Source organism: Capra hircus, chromosome 7, assembly GCF_001704415.2.
Source record: "Capra hircus breed San Clemente chromosome 7, ASM170441v1, whole genome shotgun sequence".
NCBI classification, from domain to species: Eukaryota; Metazoa; Chordata; class Mammalia; order Artiodactyla; family Bovidae; genus Capra; species Capra hircus.
The window spans coordinates 16,803,756-16,825,493 of record NC_030814.1 but is presented as its reverse complement, the minus strand read 5'-3'; the positions used below and the strand labels follow the sequence as shown (position 1 = coordinate 16,825,493).

The following is a 21,738-nucleotide window of genomic DNA, read 5'->3' as shown; positions in this document are numbered from 1 at the left end:
CTTCTCTTCTCTCCCTTCTACACCCACTGCCATGGATAATGACACATGGCCTTAATCTTTTAGTCTTTGCATTAAAGCCTATAAATTGGTATCCAATGCAAATGTAAAGATTAAGGTCACTGTCAACGTTACTAAGCATTTTCCTGACTGCTATTCTTAATCCTACACACAGGATGCCCCACAAGTAAATTTCTAAAAGTCAGTATGACAAGGCCAAGAAAATGATTACTTACATTTCTTACATTATTTACACTACTTACATGATTACTTACAGTAATTTCGATTAATATGAAGTCTCACAGATTAACACAAACTAGTAAAGAGCATTTGTCATCACACTATTAAACAGTGCAGCTTATTTTAATAGTTTATAAATAACAAATGCTTACTAGGTCTAAGCTTGATGTTAAGAACTTTGTGACTGTTATTTAACCTCTCAGAACAACTCTACCAGCTTTGTACGCGAGCGCTCAGTCGCTCAGTTACATCTGATTCTTTGCAATCCCATGGACTGTAGCCCTCTAGGCTCCTCTGTTCATAGGATTCTCCTGGCAGGAATACTGGAATAGGTTGCCATTTCCTGCTGCAGGGGATCTTCCCAGCCCAGGGATCCAACCTGCACAACCCTTTAACTCACAAAAGATGGCCCATTTACAAAGGATTTGTATTTGTCCATCTAATTCCAAAACCTGAACTCTATCACTGCCATGTACTAAAACTAACAACTTTTAGTTGTTTCAGGCATAAAGTTATAATAGTACTTTCTAGTAATATGAATATATTTCAAAAGAATGAGGGACACTGTCTGTGAGTGGTGTTAAAAAAAAGTGTGTGGGGGGGTCTGGCTTTGTGATCTGTAGACCATATGAACCATAACTCCTTTATCAATATCATGCAGTTCTATACTGAAGACTAATTGTAAGACAGGAGGACTCTATGTACACATTTAAATTCATCAGGGACCCTTAAAAATCTTTGCAATACCACAAATCACTTAGCTCTCAGTGACAAACCGAGAAGGCTGACATTTTCATACAGAAACAGCTGGGTGTGTTTATAGCTTGAGTGTGATATGCCCCAGTTGCCCTCTGGGATTCTTACATTACCAGATGAAAAATGTGTACCTTTTTGACAATCAGGTACACAGAAAGCAATAAAGAGCCTTTTATACCCATTAATTCCTTCTTAATTTAATCTCCATGGCCAAGCCATTTACGAAAAGCTCCAGGCTATCCACGAGATACCCGTTTGCACATTGAAAAGGAGTGAAACCAAATTCTCCCGGGTTTAACCACCACCCTTTTAATCAGAAACCTTGAGATGGGGACTAAACATGGATAGTGTTCCAGTGTATCAATGGGGTTCAAATTTTAATAAGACAAGGAACATTTAACAATCCAGCGTTTGATGGAATATTTATCTTTGCCTGTATTCATCCAAGTTCCCATGAAGTTGTGGTGGTGGTTGTTTATGGGTGATTTTGTCTTTTGGGAACATGTCTGATGCAATTTGGGGAAAGAAAAACATAACTTTACCATTCGGTGCTCAGTTTCCTTGCTTTCAACAACTGGCATTCAACCCAGTTGGGTTTCTGCTGCTCGATGCTCCGTATAACCTTTTGGGTCATTTGATTAGGGCGACTCGTCTGCTCTCCCGTGATGCTTTCCAAACACACACAGACTAAACCAAGTTTCTCTTTACTCCATCTGTCAAGGGAGGCACCTGTTAAAAGTTCCACAGTGTTTCCATCCTCAAATATCCGACATATAATTACAATCAAGTTCCAGACAAGCAGGCCAGCTTTCTTCAATTCAACGAAGTTTTCTGACATTTTTCTCTCAGACAGAATAAAGAAGTATTTAATTGGGGGAGGCAAGCATGCAATCACTGTAGGTAACTTGCTGATTACAATAGATACTGCCTGAGCAGCAAGCCTTGTGGAGCCTGGGGGAGAAAAGAAAGAAAAGGTATGATTAATATTAGCATCTGCGTTCCATCACTGTGTTGTGTTGAGTGTTGTGTGAGGATGTCTAATTTTTGTGGAGAAAATTGTTGAGAAGAGCAAGTGCCTGACATATTCCGACAGAACTCTACTGGGGTCCTCTGCAGTCCTGCCAAAAATTCCCCAAGTCCCCCAACTTAATTTTTCCTCCCAGAAATGATTAGAAAATTCAGAATTATTTCTTATATTGTTATCTATTAAGATTGTAGGTTTAAAGGGCCCAAGGTCTTCCTAATCAATAAACACAAAGATACCCGTGCTGCAACCTTTTTGTGGCCTTTAGCACTTCTTTAAGCCTTTCTATTCTTCTCCTGGCATCCATGACAGAATCATTCTAGCTCTTGCCGGGACTGGCTCTTCTTTTAGTTTTCAGCTCAAATGTCATTTCCTCTGACAGCCTCCCCCTACAATCCATGTAAGACAGACCCTTCACGCCGATCCTATTCCAGCCCCCAGTTCCTCCCTATCATTAGACCCCATTTTATTAACTTTATTACCGCATTTAGCCTCACTTTATTTTTTCATTATCTGTCTCCATCCACTAGAATATAAGCTCCAGGAAGGCATTAGGACTTCATCTCTAACAGATGTTTGGTAAATATTTGTTGAATAAATGAGCCAACAAACTGGGTTCGTGTATATCTCTATTGCTCCGCTTCTCTGTGTTCCACACCAACTCCACTTCTACTAACACCTCTTACCTGTAAGTCCTTGGGCTGTTGACTGAAGATTCTATTCTCTCTCACTTAACGTGATTTCTCTGAAGGACTTACTGTTCTCCTCCCTCGAGATCAGGGTTTCTCACCTTTCACACTACTGACATCTGGGGCTAGAGAATTTTTCGTTGCAAGGAGCTGACCTGTGCATTGTAGGATGTTTTGGTGGCATGTTTGTCCTCCACTCACTAGGTGCCAATGGCATTCTCATCAACTGTGGCAAAAATGTCTCGAAAGCATTGCCAAATTGTTCTCTATCTTCCTAGTTGAGAACCACTCTTCTAGATGATTCTAGAACCTTCAGTTTTGGCCTTTCAACCACTCCAGCTCCCAGATGGGCATTCCACTTCTCTGTTCTCCTCATCATTGAGTGAGTTATGTCTGACTCTTTGCAACCCCATGGACTGTAGCCTACCAGGCTCCTCTGTCCATGGGATTCTCCAGGCAAGAATACTGGAGTAGGTTGCCATTTCCTTCTCCAGGAGATCTTCCCAACCCAGGGATTGAACCTGGGTCTCCCTTATTGCAGGCAGACACTTTACTGTCTGAACCACCAGGAAAGTTAGTCATCATTTTCTTCTTTCCTTTTGAATTGTTTAAATATTCCTCCTAATCCTTCACACAAGACTAGGGGCTACACTGATCAATCTTCCTAGTCCATCATCTTTGACATGCAGTTTTGCCTCACTGTGACCAGGGCTGCTACCTACTCAATCCTGCCCTCACAAGTGGTATCTGGACTATCATAGGATTCTCCTAGCCCATCTCTCTGCTCCAGACTATGCCCAGCTATAAAGCCAGATGCATATACTAGTACCTAACTTTGTTAACTTCGTTACCTAATTTCTCTGCTACAATTCTTTTAGCTGTTTTCCACTGTTATGAGATCAGTCTCTGGAGCATTGCTATCAAAACACTCCATAGTCTAGCTGCAGGCAGTTCTGGTGAACCTCATCTTTGTTTCATCCTCTTTACTCTTAGGCTTCTGAAAATCTCATTATTCTCACATGGAATCCCCTTGTTCTTCATAGGTCACTCATAACCTTCAACTTTTGGTTCAAAGTTCTTTCCTCCTATGAATTTATTTGGACATATTACCCATATGACTGTGCTGTAATTAGGTTCATAAAATGACATGTTGTATTATCTTTTGTATTATCATCTATCATTGTTTGTTATATTCTTATTTATATATTCATGAGTTGTCTTTGCAACTAGACTAAAAGCTCCCCAAGAGCATGGAATACAATCTCACTCCTTGAGTATCTCGTAAAGCCAGATACAAGCATTTTAATACACTGTGTACATAGTTGAATTTGAACATTGGAAAAGAGTGAAAGTCTAAAAGAAGGTAGTTATAAGTTCTTCAGAAAAATATTTTTCACTGTTTTTGCTGAACAAAAATAATAAAACACTGTGAAGATTTCTTAAGATATTTGTGACATTTTAAGAAATCACTCTGTGGATTTTGGAGACCATCAAAACAAACAACCCAATCAAAAAATGGGGAGAAGACCTAAACAGACATTTCCCCAAAGAAGACATGTTAGTTAGTGTTAGTCCATCAGTCATGTCCAACTCTTTGCAACCCCATGGACTGTAGCCCTCCAGGCTCCTCGGTCCATGGGATTCTCCAGGCAAGAATACTGGAGTGGGTTGCTACTTCCTTCTCCAGGGGGCTCTTCCCAGCCCAGGGATTGAACCCAGGTCTCCTGCATTGCAAGCAGATTCTTTACCAGCTGAGCCATCAGAGAAGTTCTCCAAGAAGACACACAGATGCTCCACAGGCACATGAAAAGATGTTCAATATCACAAATTATTATATGAATGCAAATCAAAACTACAATGAGATATCACCTCACACTAGTCAAAATGGCTATCATCAAAAAATTCACAAACAATAAATATTGGAGACTGAGTGGAGAGAAGGGAACCTCCTACACTATCAGTGGGAATGTAAACTGACACAGAGACTACGGAGAACAGTGTGGAGCTTTCTTTACAAACTAAAAACTGAGCTACCATGTGACCCTGCAATCCCACTCCTGGGCATATATCCAAAGGAAAATAAGGTCCAAAAGGATACAGGCACCCCAGTGTTCACGGAAGCACTGTTTACAGTAGCCAAGACAAGGAAGCAACCTAGATGTTCACCAGTAGTGGAATGGGAAAAAAAAGAGGGGAGATAGACACACACACATACATACATACATATAATGGGAAATCAGTCATTTAAAATAATGAAATAATGCCATTTGCAGCAACATAGATGGAACTAGAGATTGTCATACTGAGTGAAGTTAAGTCAGACAGAGAAAGACAAATATCATCTGACATTCCATACATGCAGAATCTAAGAAGAAATGAAACAAATCACCTTATTTACAAAATAGAAGCAAATTCAGACTTAGAGAATGAATTTACGGTTGCCTCGGGGAAGGAAATGGCAACCCACTCCAGTACTCATGCCTAGAGAAGCCTGTGGACAGAGGAGCCTGGTGGGCTGCGGTCCATGGGGTCGCACAGAGTCAGACACTACTGAAGCGACTTAGCATGCATGCATGCATTGGGGAAGGAAGTGGCAACCCATTCTAGTATTCTTGCCTGGAGAATCCCAGGGACAGAGGAGCCTGGTTGGCTGCCGTCTATGGGGTCACAAAGAGTCCGACACGACTGAAGCGACTTAGCAGCAGCAGCAGCAGGGGGAAGGATAAGGGGAAGACACAGGGAGTTTGGGATCAACATGTACACACTGCTATATTTAAAATGGATCTTATGTACAACACAGGGAATTCTTCTCAAAGTTATGTGGCAGACTGGATGGAAGGAGAGTTTGGAGGAGAACGGATACATGCATGTGTATGGCTGAGTCCCTTTGCTGTCCACTTGAAACTATCACAGCATTATTACTTGGTTATATTCCAATACAAAATAAAAAGTTAAAAAAAAAAAGGCACTCTGCTCTTGAAAAGTACAAAGCTCTTGGAAAACATAGGTCTGGTCTAGTGATTCCTCAGAAATTCATGACAACTTAAGAATGATTTTCAGAATTAACTGGAGCAGTTTTTATGTTTGTAAAAATTATATTCGGTACAACATATATTTGAATGATCTCAGGAGACTTTTGTATTAAATAAATGAATAAATAAAAAAGTATCTAGTTCAGTACTTTGTAAAAAATAGTTTCTCAATAAATGTCTTCTTTTTATTCAAATAAATATGTTTAGACGAAGCTTGAAATATAGGTAAAGCAAATTAAGAAACCACTCTTGTCAATGTTCTTAAATATCTTAAACGTTTTATTGTTCTTAATGTGTTTGCATCTCGTATGCCCCAATCTGCTGCCAAGTATTTGACTTAAAAGATTATATCTTATATTCTGTTTTTCCTAAAGAGGGCTTATCTGCACATCCTGAGTAAACATTTGACAAGATAAGCAGATATCAGGTAAAGATGAACAATTCTCTTCACACCTGTATTCCTACTAATATTTACAACATCTGAGAACTGCAAGGTACTCAAATCTCCAACTACTTAATCAAAACTTAGGCAAATTCTAGTCAGAACCTTTAGACCGATGACAAATCCACTCTACTGACCACAGGGTCAGGGCTTCCCTCGTATTTCAGACGGTAAATAACCTGCCTGCCATGCAGGAGACATGGGTACGATCCCTGGGTTGGGAAGATCCCCTAAAGGAGAGCACGGCAACCCATTCCAGTTTCTTCCCTGGAGAATCCCATGGACAGAGGAGCCTGCTGGGCTACAGTCCATGGGGCCACACAGAGTCAGACACGACTGAGCCTCTAAGCACAGCACAGCGCCACACAAGCACAATCGCAGGATCTGAGTCTATGATGATGCCAACAACACACCAGGGTGGATCTTTTAAGAAACCATACATTCATTAGTCTGTCTGTAATCACATAAATTGACTTCTAAGCCCTTTGTATGCAAGAGCCATCCCAACTTGATAAAGTGTGAAAAAATGTATGTGCTAGAATGAACGCAATGTTCAGTTCAGTTCAGTTGTATCCGACTCCCTGTGACCTCATAGACTGTAGCACGCCAGGCTTCCCTGTCCATCACCAACTCCCGAGCTTGCTCAAACTCATGCCCATCAAGTCAGTGATGCCATCCAAGCATCTCATCCTCTGTCAGCCCCTTCTGCTCCCATCTTCAATCTTTCCCAGAATCAAGGTCTTTTCTAGTGAGTCCATTCTTCACATCAGGTGGCCAAATTATTGGAATTTCAGCTTCAGCATCAGTCCTTTCAAAGAATATTCAGGGCTGATTTTCTTTAGGATTGACTGGTTGGATCTCCTGGCTTTCCAAAGGACTCTCAAGAGTCTTCTCCAACACCACAGTTCAAAAGCATCAATTCTTTGGTGCTCAGTTTTTTTATAGTCCAACTCTCACATCCATACTTGACTACTGGAAAAACCATAGCTCTGAATATGACATTGAATGCAATGTGAGGTACATTTATATACTTATCATGTCTTCCTTCTTATGCATAGACTACTGATTGTAATAATATATTTTGGAGATTATAAAGCATGCAAAAAATGAAATTTACAATGAAAAAGGTAAAGACAAATAATGTCTTAAAATTAATTTTTAAAATATTGTTTACTAAAAAAATAAAATAAAATAAAATATTGTTTACTAATGGTATCAAATATCAATAATACATTATTGAGTGAGGATAATGTGATTTTTATATGCTTTATTCTTTTAAAAATCTGGGCTTTAATAGTTTGTAACACATTGATTCAAATGTCAGGTTATTTAGTTTGTTTCAATACTGGGTTTTAATGACCGTCATAGGTGACAGAGTCACTACATGGACATATACATAGATCCATATGCAACGTGGGAAGTCATGGCACTAGTTTTTCAATCTTAACCACCAAAAAGACAAATGTTGTTGTTGAAATCTGACTAATGAATAGTCATCACCATTATGTTAATTAACTGTTCTTGCAACAAACTGAAAATATTTCACTTTTGTATTAAAAAAAACTTTTTGGCTGTGCTGGGTCTTTGTTGCAGTGTGGGTTTTTCTGTATTTACGGTAATCAGGGGCCACTCTCCAGGGGCGGTGCGCGGGCCCCTCACTGCAGTGGATTTTCTTGTTGCCAGAGCACTGGGCTCTCAGGCGTGCAGGCTTCGGGAGCTGCAGCACGCAGGCTCGGCAGCTGTGGCTCCCGAGCTCTCAAGCACAGGCACAATACTGTGGCAGATGAGCTTAGTTGCTTCGCTGCGTGCAGGAATCTTCCCGGCTCAGGGATGGAACCCGCGTCTTCAGCATTAGCAGGCGGACTCTCCAGCAGAGCCACCAGGGAGGCCCTCATTTTTGTACTTTTAAGAAAAGTATTCAAAAATAACTGAAACACTTATTTGGAACATTTTAAATCAAGCTAGAAAATTCTAAGTTCTTACATCTGCAGCGATGACATTTATATAGGTGATACTTGCTTTCATAAAACTAATATTTCTGGGTTTTACAAAATAAACTATCTGAATGACTTCTGGTAACACTTGGCATATTTCTGCCGTCACTTTCTCAACAATCCACGTGTGAATGATGCCTGGAATACATTTTCTCTGTGGTGCTTGCTACCTTTGTTTCCTCTCCAGAATCTATTGTTTTAGTTAGAAACAATTACTCCTGAGTTTTCCCATAAAGCATTCTTTCTCTTTAAAAAGTAATTTAGTGGTAAGACAATACATTCTTTGGTATATCTTACCTTTGGTCATTGTCAAAGAAATAAAACAACTAATTCTTTGTGTATTTGCTCTTAGAGAATTCTTTGCGTATTCACTTAGGGAGTGAATACCTAAGCTGAGCTATATCAGAAACATCTGAACTTCCATTCAATTCTTCGGTAAATCTCTTACACTGTATAATTTATTGTACTATTTATTTTTTAAAATCTTCAGTGTTTTCCATGTTCCATCATTTTCACTATGTCAGGAAGGACAAATGTTTCCTTAAGCTAGTGACTATTTGTCTTTTAAGTTAGAATCCTCAAAAAAAAAAAAAGGCCCCTAAGCACTTCATTATTTAGATGAATTTTGCCAAGTACTGAATTAAATATCAATCGACTTAAAAAATTGCTGAAAATGATTATCAAGGTTTATCTTCATGTTTGTATGCTTAGTTTTGAAATCTTTTGCTAATCAAGAAGTCTTCAAACTATATTTAGCTAACATCTCAAGGCACAATATTTATTTTGGAGGGATTCATCTTTAACAACAAAGTATGGAAAGCCATGCTTCAGGTGGTTTTCCCACTCCTTTTTTATTTATTTTTGGCCAAATCTGGTCAGATTATCAGTATTCTAACTTATAACATGGCTGAGAAACAGTTTATGTTAGAAATAGTATTTTTCCTCAGTGCGAGTTTTTTTTACTTTCTCATTGTTTGTTTTCCCTTGGATTCCCAGTAATTGTTTTAAACCGCAGTTGATTTGTTATTTATAAGAATATGTTAAAGCCACTTGTGTGTTTTGTGAGGATTAATTTTGTGAAAACTAGATTCTGAAATACAAAGGACAACCTTAATTGATTGCTGAATGATGAAAGCTAATGAAGGAGTAAAGTTACCCTGTACATGCCCTCACTAACAATGATGTCCCCGTCATACGACTGGCCTGCTCACAGACCCAGGGAGAATTCCAGAACAGACTCCATATGAAATTTTAGTAGTTTTGCTTGCTGTCTTCTCACCCACCAGAGGATTGTCTTATACACCTCCGGAGGTGTTTGTACCTATTTGTAAACATTTATACTAGTCTTCAAGAATCAATAGGGCATCTCTTATTGACGGTTTATCCCTGACCCAATTCCAGTACCTCATATTAGCAGTAATAAGTGACCTAATGTCTGGCATGAACATGTTATCTATCTTGTATGTTGTAGGGGAACTAAAGATTGAGTAATGTCAATTTAAAAGAGGACAGAAATGAAGAACAATGGTATTCTCCTATCGTCACATCCTGAAATGCACAAAATGCTTTATAAGGTCACCTTCCTCCACCACTTTCTTTTATAGCATTTATATGTGATTTGGCACTCCTTCATGCCTCTCTAAGTATTATATTTCTACTCTTACTGATAATTTTATGAAAAAGTATTATTTAGTAAGGAAAACCATAAGAACTGGTATCGATCAATACAAACTAAGTTTTTCGGGGCAGGGGTGAGGGTGGAAACCAGAGGCCCTTTGAAATGTTATGGAAGAGTTCCAAAATACTTGTAGAAAAAAAAATAATTGTTTGTAAATAGACCAACTTGAAAGCCACAAACAAAAAAGTGCTACTCATATGACATGATATATAAACTACAGATCATGCCTCTTGTATTGCTCAAAATCTATGAAATATCCCAAGGCTAGAAAGGGGAGATGGCAACAACTCTGATGAGGAAGAACTTAAGTAACGAATATCTGACATTTTCCAATTTGAATTAAATGGCTTTACTGGATTCAAAGGCAGTTTAATAGGGTTTGGACAGAATTAAAGCATTACTATGAAAGGTCACTGATAGATAATTTGATTTGAGTCTTTAATATAAGGTTCCTGGATAAGAGTCACATTATTCAGGACCACTATGGAGAAGAATGAAAGAATAGCTACTTTCCACAAATGGATTTAGATTTAGCAGGAGTATTTTACTGTTCAGCTGGAGTACTTTACTGTTGAGAGTTTCCTTACAGTTAGTGAAAAAATACTCTTCTTTAAAGATGAAGATAAAAAGGAAAAGATGTATTTTTAAAATTCTAAAGAAGATTCATGGATACAAACAGATAAATAAGATATATCTAAAGGAACCTTGTGAAATTCTTGGAAAGAAGAGACATTTAGATAGGAAGAAACTAACAAGAAAGGACTTGAGTAATAAAATAAATGAATAATATAGGTCATTGATAATTCTTCAGTACACTTGGTAGATGCATTGCCCTGAAGAGGAACAATGCACTCAATCCAGAACCATAGGTACTAGGGGGGAATACCCTGTCAGAAAAATACACGTAGCTATTAAATGGGGTGTTGTTTTTTACCCAAAAGCTACACATGTAGGTGTATTAAAGAAAGAGAAGAAAGTAATAATTGGTAGTTGTACAGGAAAAACTTCAAATAAGAATAATTAAATTGAATATCAGAGCAATCTTCTTGAGAATATGAATCTTAGATTCCTCAATAGGTTTAAAGGAAATCAGTCAAAATCATCTGACTAATCCGAATACGAACATAAACACAAAATATCACAGAAAATTTTGAATTGGTAGTTAAAAAAAGATTATCGTTTGAGTCATTTTCATTTCTAAGTTGTGTGTGTGTGTGTGTTTATTTTTTATTTTTTGATCATATGGCTTGCAGTAATGAAAATTAGGAATCCTAAATATACACAGTAGAAAGGAGGCTAATATAGTTTACAAATCTTGTAATTTTTCCAATGTTATTTGTTTTCATATCCCAGAAAGTGTGCTTCTTTAGGGACGTGTTCTTAAAGAAAAATAAATGTACCTTTGCTGGATTCTTTCCTTTTGGTTTCTTTTGGAATGTAATTCCATTCTTTCGGAATGCTCTCACGCAGATGTTCAGGAATGCTGCTTAGGTTCCTCTCACAGCTGCTCCCAGAGCTCATCACAGACACTACCTGCTGCACAATGTCCTTGACGGCATCCGTCAGAGCCAGTCTCAGGCATCGGATGACCTCTCCCTCGGACTCTCTGTGTGTTGAGACTTTAAAATCAGACAGTATATTACAGTTAGCAGAATCAAAAATATTTTGTGCCCTGTTCAATTAAGAATTCAGCTTCTCAGTAATCTAGTTCAAAGCTAAAGGAAAGAAGAGCTCTTTTTAGCCTAGAGATCATACGATTGATAAGTAGTCCATAACCATTTGGGGAAAAAGTTACCCCTTGGTAATCAAGGGAACAGTAGCCAGAATAACAGTGAATCAAACAGCATTTGCTAGTACTCTGGGGACTCTACTGGTGGATATATAACTTGTATAACCTTCTTAGATGACACATGGACAACAATTGCAAAAGCTTTGACACTTACCTATTAACACATGTATTCCTTCTCTGAAAATTTATCCTAAAAAATTAATTCAGTTCAATTCAGTCACTCAGTCATGTCCGACTCTTTGCGACCCCATGAATTGCAGCACACCAGGCCTCCCTGTCCATCACCAACTCCTGGAGTTCACTCAGACTCACGTCCATTGAGTCAGTGATGCCATCCAGCCATCTCATCCTCTGTCGTCCCCTTCTTCTCCTGCCCCCGATCCCTCCCAGCATCAAAGTCTTTTCCAATGAGTCAACTCTTTGCATGAGGTGGCCAAAGTACTGGAGTTTATGATTATATAAATAATGAAATAAAAAATTGGAAATAATAGAAATGTCCAACAACTAGGGATTTATTTAATTAGCTTAGGGCTTCCCTGGTGGCTCAAATGGTAAAGAATCCACCCACAATGCCGTTGACCTGGGTTTGATCCCTGGATTGGGAAGATCTCCTGGAGGAGGGCATGGCAACCCACTCCAGTATTCTGACCTGGAGAATCCTCATGGACAGAGGAGCCTGGTGGGCTACAGTCCATGGGGTTGCAAAGAGTCAGACATGACTGAGCGACTAAGCACAGCACATCCATCTTCGCAATAAAGTCATATTGATTAGAAAAAAAAAAGCAGCTTAGAAAATAGTATGATACACTATATTTATTAAAAAATACATGTTTACATACACATAGAAAAGAATTAAAAGATACTCTACAATGTTGATGGTGATTATCAATGACTAATGGTATTTCAGGTGATTTTACTTTTCCTTTCCTTCTTCGTTGACTTTTTCTTCCCTCCTTCCCTCTTTTCTTTCCTCCCTTCTTCCTAATAAGTATCACCTGCGATGATATGTGTTACTTATGTGATAGATACAATAAAAGTTTTGTTTGTTTTTAATGACTAGGAAGTTCAGGGATCACTATTTGAATCAACAGAGAAGAGCACTGATATGATTTTCCCCCTCAAATTTCAAGGTGATATTTCTCACATGACAACCCATTGTAAAAACCTCCACAGTGCTGAAACTAAGAGCTGGACTTTTTAAAAGAGAAACAAAATTGACAAACTTTTAGCCAGACTCATGAAGAAAAAAGAGAGAGGGTCCAAATCAATAAAATCAGAAATGAAAAAGGAGAACTTATATCTGACATCACAGAAATAAAAATGATTCTAAGAGACTACAATTACACAGCCATAAAATGGACAATCTAGAAGAAATGGACAAATTACTAGATAAGTACAATATCCCCAGACTGAACCAGGAAGAAATAAAAACTATGAACAGACCAATTACCAGCAATGACACTGAATTAGTAATTTAGAAAAACTCTCAACAAACACAAGTCCAGGACCAGATGGCTTCATAGGTGACTGCTACCAAACACTTAGAGAAGAGGTAAGACCTGTTCTTCTCAATCTATTCCCAAAAATTGCATAGAGGAAGGAATACTTCCAAGCTCATTCTAAATACAAGGCCAGCCTCATCCTGATAACTAAAACTAGACAGAGATATCACACAAAAAAGAAAAATCACAGTCCGATATCACTGATGGACATAGATGCAAAAATCCTCAACAAAATGTCAACAAACTGAACATAAGAATACACTAAAAGGATCATACACAATACGAAATTGGATTTATCAGAGGAATACAAGGGTTTTGCAATATCTGGAAATCAGGGACTTCCCTGGGGGTCCAATAGTAAGAATCCATCTTGCAATGCAAAGAACACAAGTTTAATCCCTGGTCAAGAAACTAAGATCCATAAAGCCCACATGCTGGGCCTGTGGACTCTGGAGGCTGTGGGCCACAACTCGAGAGCCCATGTGCCAAAACTACTGAGCCTGTACAGTGCAGTTAGAGCCTCTGTACCACAGCAAAAGGTCCTACATGATGTAATGAAGATTCTGCATGCCATAACTAAGACCTTACTCAGCCAAATTAATTAATTATTTAAAAAAAAAAGAATTCCAGAAAAAAGTGGTGGTGGGGGGAAAAGATAAAATACCCTGTGAGAATGGCTAAAAAATTTCCAAATATGATAAAAACTAAACATCATCGGATATAAGAAGCTCAACAATCCCTAAGCAGAATACAAAAGAAATGAAAACAAAGCACATTATAATTAAATTGCTGCAAAGTAGTGATAAAGAGAACAATCTTAAAATGAACAACACAAAGAAGACACATTATATAACTGGAAGCAAACACTTTAAAACCTAAACTGATTTATCATCAGAAACAATGCAAGCCATAAAATAGAAAAATGTCTTGAAAGTACTGAGTGAAAAAAAATGAAAGATAGAAAAATCTCTAAACCCAAAAGTACATGTCTGATGAAAACTATTTCAAATATGAAGATAAAGCCTTTTTTTCATGCAATCAAATCAAATCAAATCAATTGATGGCAGAAAATTTTAGTACATTAAAGGAAATACTTAAGGTAGAAGGAAAATGATATCTATCAGAAATTCATATCTATACAAGTAAAAGAAGAGAACCAGAAATGATAGATAGATGGACAAATATGAAAAACTTTCTTCTCATTTTAGCTTCTTTAAGCTGTAACTGACTGAAACAAAAGTGAAACAATAGATTGTAGGGTTCATAACATTAGTAGAAATAAAATGCATGATGATACACGCTAAAGAATAGGAAGAGTAAATAGAAATATATTTGTGTAAGATTCTTACATTATATATAAACTGTGATGAGTCAAAGATACTCATCACAAGATGTAAACCTTGGAACAACTACCAAAATAAATGTAGAATTACATCAAATAAGCCATTGGCAAAGAAAAACTGTAATACTGAAAAATATCCAGTTATTCCAAAGAAGGTCAAAATAGATATTAAAAGGAACAACGTTGGAACAAACAGCAAACAAAGAATAATATAGTCATGTAGCTCCAAGTGTCAGAACAGAGGGTCCACACACAGACATGGATCTGATCAATTGTCCACCTGATTTATGACAAAAGCACCGCAGTAATTCAAACTGGGAAAGAATAGTGATTTCTAAAAAAGATGTTGGGAAAATTGTATATGAATATGAAAATGTATGGTGGTGGTTTCGTTGCTCAGTCCTGTCCAACTCTTGCGACCCCATGGACCTTAGCCTGCCAGGCTCCTCTGTCCATGGGATTCTCCAGACAAGAATACTGGGGTGGGTTGCCATGCCCTCCTCCAGGGGATCTTCCCGACCCAGGGATCAAACCTGCATCTCCTGTGGCTCTTGCATTGCAGGCGATTCTTTACCACTAAGCCACCAGGGAAGACCTCTTTAAAACTCAGAAGACAATCTAATTAATAAATGAAGGAAAGTTTTAAACAGATATTTTTCAAAAGAATTTTTTCAAATGACTGTTAAAAACATGAAGATGTGGTTGATGTCATTAATCACCATGGAACTGTAAATTAAAGTCACAATGAGATAATAGCATATACTCCTTAGAATGACTAAAAGCAAAAAGGCAATTCCAAGTGTTGGTGAGGACACAAAGCAACCCAAACTCCCTCACATAACAGGTGGGAATGGAAATGGACGGGATTACTTTGAAAAACAGTTTAGTAGTTTCTTATAAATTTTAACTCAGTGTGTGCTAAAGACGTGTATCCTCTTAAAAGTAAAGGGGAGTTAAGGAATAGAGTGAAGCACAAAGTAACTTATGCTTTGATATTTTCATTTGCCCAACTAAATATTGTTGACCTACTTTGAGAGTACAGGCCTGCAAAGATTGCTACCAAATCTATTTCTTATAGAGTGTACTGGCCTTTGAAATGCCCACATGAGGTACCCAACTTAATTGTTTTTTTTAATCATTTTTATCTTCTGTAATATTTTTTTAAATGGATATTTTCACTCTTGTTTTTCTTCCTAGTTATGTTCATTCTAAGGAGTTATATATTGGATTTCTAATTATTAAGCCAGTTTATATATTTTGTTACTGAATTCATATATTAATAAAGAAAATGTTCCAAAAGTTTAGTCTAATAGAAAAAAATAAAGAGAAATAACAAGGCCTGTGATCAGAAGTTCCATTTTTTGGTTCTGATTCTACGATTTAATCAGTGAACAATCTCAGGCAAGTCTCTTAACATCTCTTGCTGTCGTTAGTCGCTCAGTCATGTCTGACTCTTTTCAACCCCATGGACTGTAACCCGCCAGGTTCCGCTGTCCACGGGGATTTCCCAGGCAAGAATACTGGAGTGGATTGCCATGCCCTCCTCCGGGGGATCTTCCCAACCCAGGGATCGAACCCAGGTCTGCTGCATTGCAGGCAGATTCTTTAGCATCTGAGTCACCAGGGAAGCCCAGGAAGACTGGAGTGGTTAGGCTGTCCCTTCTCCAGGAGATCTTCCTGACCCAGGAATCGAACCAGGGTCTCTTGCATTGCGGGCAGATTCTTTACCAGCTCATCTACCAGGGAAGCCCGGCAATAAAATGAAGATACTGCCTTCTTTGTTTTCACCTTTTTATTCTAAAGTGACAAGACTGTGATGTCTTATGGATAAGCTATACAGAAATCATAGCGTGTTTCAAGAGGAAGAAAATAAACCAGTCTTTAAGTAATGTACTCCAGTCAATCTGGATAAGTTATATTATTAACTGAAGCATAGATCTATTGTGGTAAAATGCAAATATTGTGGGATTATGGTTATGTGTCTCAGCTATATTTCCTTGAAACCTGTTATTTTTCAAGTCAAACAGAAACCACAGTAAAAAACTTAGTTTTCTTATGAATTAGTGTATCTTATTAGGGATTTTGAGATAACTGTAATTGGTAACAGAAGAATAGCAGACTTACAAAGATTTAAATAGGAGAGAAAAAAAAAAAAAAGGCACAGTCCCTCACGACCACTGCAATGTCTCAGTTTCTTTCAATTCAATAAGTCTACTTCAGAAATAATGCTCTCTTGTGGCTCAGCAGGTGAAAAATCCGCCTGCTGTGTGGGAGACCTGGGTTCAATCCCTGGGTTGGGAAAATCTCCTGGAGAAGGGAAAGGCTACCCACTCCAGTATTCTGGCCTGGAGAATTCAATACAGTCCATGGGGTCACAAAGAGTCGGGCATGACTGAGCGACTCTTACTTTCACTAGAAGACTGACTGTTTTTGGATAAAAAGCAAACAGTGAGGGAACACATGAAAACTAGAAAATAAGACTTTAAAAGGAGATAAGTTAACACTGATGGAGAAACAACTTGCACAAAGGCCAAGCATTTTTCATCACTTTGAAGTTCTGCCCCTTTGACCCCTTGACAAAATTTGGTCTCTGTGAACATCTGTACTACCTGTTCCTATTCCAAGAGACTTTTCTGACCTGTGGGAGGAGGGTTTGCTCAACGTGGAGATGGAAGAGAAGACTAACTGGGGGCAAGGAGCAGTTTTGCTTTCTCAGGCCACCACCTAAAATCCATTGATCTCTTCTAAGTCATTTTCAGTATGGTTTTGTGCTGAGTGTCAGATGGTTCAAGAACTTAAGAACTGAAAGAAAAATAATGGTTGAAGCAAGTGGGTCCCCGATTCTTTATAATCTTGTGAGACAATTCAGCTCTTATCAGAAACAACTCAAAACAGCAGGGGGTGGAGGCGCTTTCAAGGTTGTTTTGCTTTCAGTTCAATAAAGTCTACATCAGAAATAACGCTCTCTTCGAAACTAGCAGACTGACCATTTGGGGGGTAAAAAGGAAACAATGAGGAATATATGAAAACTAGAAAATAAGACTTTAAAAGGGGATAATTATCACAGTCTTTACATGAAGCTATATATTGCTATTTTGCAGTGATAAAGGCCAAGAGAAGATGTAACATAATGACTTAAAAATAGTTAAAAGGATAGTCAAGTAATGTCTGGAGGATAGCTAAAAAGTACAGGAAGAACAAAACCATGATTATGAGCCAGTTAGGTTTTTTAATATGGATTCTATTAAGTATTTTATGGAAATGATGGTTCCAAAACAGTGTATAAGAAAGCATATAGGTTGAAAACCAAATGTAAATGATATATATAGTTAATGGACTGACAGGATAACCACTAAATCCTCATCCTTCATTTTCCCAAGACATTAAGTATAGAGATTTAAAGACAGAATATTAAGGATCAAACAATGTGAGAATGTTTACACCTGGTCCTGAAGGTTGGGTAACCCATGAACACTTCCTATATAGACATGTAACTCATTCTGACTTTACCATCCACTCGAGCTGTGGGCAGGAGAACAACACAGCTGGAGAAAACATAGTACCCCCAAAACAATGATAGGACTTACTTAAATGTCTAGAGAGAGCCACTAGGCTCATCATAATAAATGCCATTTACATATGAAGAAAACTGGCCAGCAAGTTTGTCCATCAGCTTGTTAATAAAAGCATTTTGCCGGAAGCCAGCGTGAGGAATTCCACCCGTGACAAGGTCATGCGGCAGAGATCTGATGTGCAAGGTCGAGTCAGATCTCAGGTTTTCCCCCTGGCATTTCCTGAGCATGTACCCCCCAAAATAAGAATCTGCCTGCTTTTCCACTCTTCTGACATTCTCTGGAAAAAGTCAATTCAGGGCTTTAGTCTTCTGCATTTGAAAGAGTGTTTCAATCCAAAAACCCCTCTGATAGCTTTCTAGCCTGCGCATGTGATTGTTTGAGGCCTCCTGACCGCAGGAGGCACAGGAAGCTTAAAACATCCTAGGAATGTAGGGGCTTCCGAGGAGTCAAAATCATTAGAATAGGACGGATTAAAAGTTTCATTTGTTGAGCCAATACTTGCTGCCAAATTTTCATTTCCTTTATTTTTAGATATAGTTGGTATAAAGAAAAACAAGTAGTAGACCTGGTATTAGCAACATTAGATCTTTGAGTTAAGTACCTTCTTTGTTATAACCCACTGCACCTTTGTTCTATAGAGATGTAACTTTTGTGCCTTAAAGAGATGCAGATTAAAGAAAAACACTTCAGGGGAAACGAGATTAACATTCATTAAGAAAGAGTGCCAAAAAAGCGTTAGCAAGCCTCCTGGCCAGAAGATAATGTAAATCACCTGAGACCTTTTGTATACAAAAAAGATATACAGAAAGGGTCAGGACTGCTGCCCCTGCGTGACTCTGTATCTTCCATTGTGTAAAATTTAGTATATAAACACCTTTTAAATAATAAAGTTGGAGGGGGTTTTTGCACAAGCCTGGCCTCCCCCGTGTCGATTCTTTCTCTTGCTCCCTCCCTCTCCTTTTCAGGCTGATCCCTTGGAATGTGGAGGCTCACTGTGTCTACTTACTTGTCCCGGCTTCTAAGATCCTTAAGACAGAGAGCCCAAGGCGGGGCACTGTCTGGAACTTTATTGGTTTTCCACATAAGCCAAGCTAATCAGCCTCTTCTCTCCACTTAATTTTCCTACTACACTATTTCTTCCTAATCTAATCTTATATTAATAAATAAATAAGTTTTCCTCGCCGACTCCGTCCACCCTTCGAATTCCCTGGATCCACCGGGGCTGGACCCTGGCAGCATCTGAGAAGCACAAAGTATTTTTTTACATTTTACTAATTTCTTACATGTTTAATAGCAAAATTTAATCTGTGGTAAATGTTAAATTTTTAATAAAAAAAGAAAATCCGCATAACATAATTTCTAGGTAATAACTTCCTCCCTCAACTTTCTCCCTCACCTTGTCCTAAGTATGTTAAATTTTGATGGGAACTAATGGTTGATGATTCCCCAAAGTAGTCTGTATACTGAAAAAATGTAAGATAACCTTTTACAGATAACAGATTCGGCAAAACTGACATCAATAAACTTTAAAAAATGTCTTTAAAGATATATTTGGGTATCTATAAAACACTACTTTTACAAATAGTACCTTTCTCATACCTGGAATGTTATATAAGAAGTCCCATAATTGTTCTTCTTCCATGTAATTCACAAAGACATTTCCAAATGTTTGTGGAGAGAAAGTGCAGTGGTACAATACTTGAAAGACAGCTTCTATCAAATTGGATCCTTGGTTCAGATTATTTTCTGTATTGGAAACTTGTTCTTGAAAGGTACATTCTTGAAAAGAACAAAAATGATTTAGTAAGGTAGGTGGCAATGAATATGATTACATTCTTATTACTAATGCTAGCATAACAGTGTAAAAATGTGTCTGATTATTATTTACCTAATAGGAGAAATGCCATATTCTTTCAGATCGAAGGTCCATTCCCCAACTGGGTCCAAACCCAGTATAATTTCTGAGAGAATTATGGATATTTGTGGGGGGAAAAGTTGTGAGAAGAACCGCATGATATCATGTCAAAGGGCAATAGTAGTTTACTTTTATGTCAGACTTCTTTATCCTCCTAAAGAAACTTTTTTTGATTTCTCATTTAAAAGTAACACATATTCATTTTAGAAATTGTAAAAAATTCAGACTAAGAAACTAAGAAAATTAAAAGTGCATCAAATCCTACCAACCAGTGATAGGTACTATATTTGGTGCAGTATTTCATTCATATTATATACAAACATACACTATATATATGTGTGTGTGTGTGTGTGTGTGTATAACTTGAACATCAAACAGAATTATTTTATATACTCCTTATTATTGAAAATCTACTTATAACTAGTTGAATCTTTGTATCTCTCTTCGGGACTTTTGTTCTGAACATTATATACCCTTTATTCAGAACATAAATTTCATAGGAAAATCACAGTTATAGTGTTCTCGGTATTATGCTATCAATTCTACAAATAAATTTATAAGTGTTTCTCAACCCCATAGCTTCCTGTCATTTCAGAATGAAGAGGTTTCTCAGCTTGTTTCTCAGTAAAATCAAATAGGAATTCCCACAAAGGCAGATTCATTTTAATCAGCCTTTTCAGTCCTCCTCCAGCCCCATTACCACTCTTCAAAGGTCAGTTCCTCTACTGTTGCATCGATAGGTTGGACTGAAAAGGTGAAATAATTTCTCTCTTGTTTAGATAATTGGCATGCTATGTCCAGTATCATATGTAAAAGTATTTTTGAGTTAAAATAATAATGACTCACAAGGTTTCTCATAATTTAAACATATTGAAAAAACACAATCTAGATCATTTTGGAATAAGTACATTTATTTTCTTGCTCATTTGGAAGCTCATCACTTCTATAGTTCCTCTTGATAATTTTATTTCTGCGATTTGATTTTCATGATCTAGAGAGTCTTCCCTAGGATTTTTGCTGGAACTATTGATAAAATAGTGTCCTCTTACTTTTGGGGCTGCTAAGCTGGTAGAAAGTAGGTTTGAAGCTACTAATGTCCATTTTGGGGAGAACTCCACAGAGAACCCATCACTTCATGGCAAATAGATGGGGAAACAGTGAAAACAGTGACAGACATTTTTTTGGGCTCCAAAATCACTGCAGATGGTGACTGCAGCCATGAAATTAAAAGACGCTTGCTCCTTGGAAGAAAAATTATGAGCAATCTAGACAGCATATTAAAAAGCAGAGACATTGGACTTTGCCAACAAAGGTCCATCTAGTCAAGGCTATGGTTTTTCCAGTAGTCATGTATGGATGTGAGAGTTGGACTATAAAGAAAGCTGAGCACAGAAGAATTGATGCTTTTGAACTGTGGTATTGGAGAAGACTCTTGAGAGTGCCTTGGACTGCATGGAGATCCAGCCAGTCCATCCTAAGGGAGATTAGTTCTGTGCATTCATTGAAAGGACTGATGTTGAGGCTGAAACTCCAATCCTTTGGCCACCTGATGAGAAGAGCTGACTCACTGGAAAAGACCTTGATACTGGGAAAGATTGAGGGCAAGAGGATAAGGAGATGACAGAGGATGAGATGGTTGGATGGCATCACTGTCTCAATGGACATGAGTTTGAGTGAACTCCGGGAGTTGGTGACAGACAGAGAGGCCTGGTGTGCTGCAGTCTGTGGGGTCACAAAGAGTCAGACATGACTGAGCGACTGAA

The 21,738-nt window shown here is 38.0% G+C and overlaps 1 protein-coding gene across 2 annotated transcripts in view; it reads right to left on the bottom strand.

Annotated features, from left to right (window-relative positions):
• The window catches only part of KIAA0825 (KIAA0825 ortholog), a 397,136-nt gene that overhangs the window by 212,505 nt on the left and 162,893 nt on the right, over positions 1 to 21,738 (bottom strand). For both annotated transcript variants that reach the window (XM_013965785.2, XM_018050038.1), the window contains exons 14-16: positions 19,660 to 19,839; positions 11,253 to 11,471; positions 1,536 to 1,944 (exon numbers count right to left, since the gene is read on the bottom strand). In XM_013965785.2, the coding sequence (XP_013821239.2) occupies positions 1,536 to 1,944; positions 11,253 to 11,471; positions 19,660 to 19,839 (808 nt within the window). The remainder of the gene's footprint in view (positions 1 to 1,535; positions 1,945 to 11,252; positions 11,472 to 19,659; positions 19,840 to 21,738) is intronic.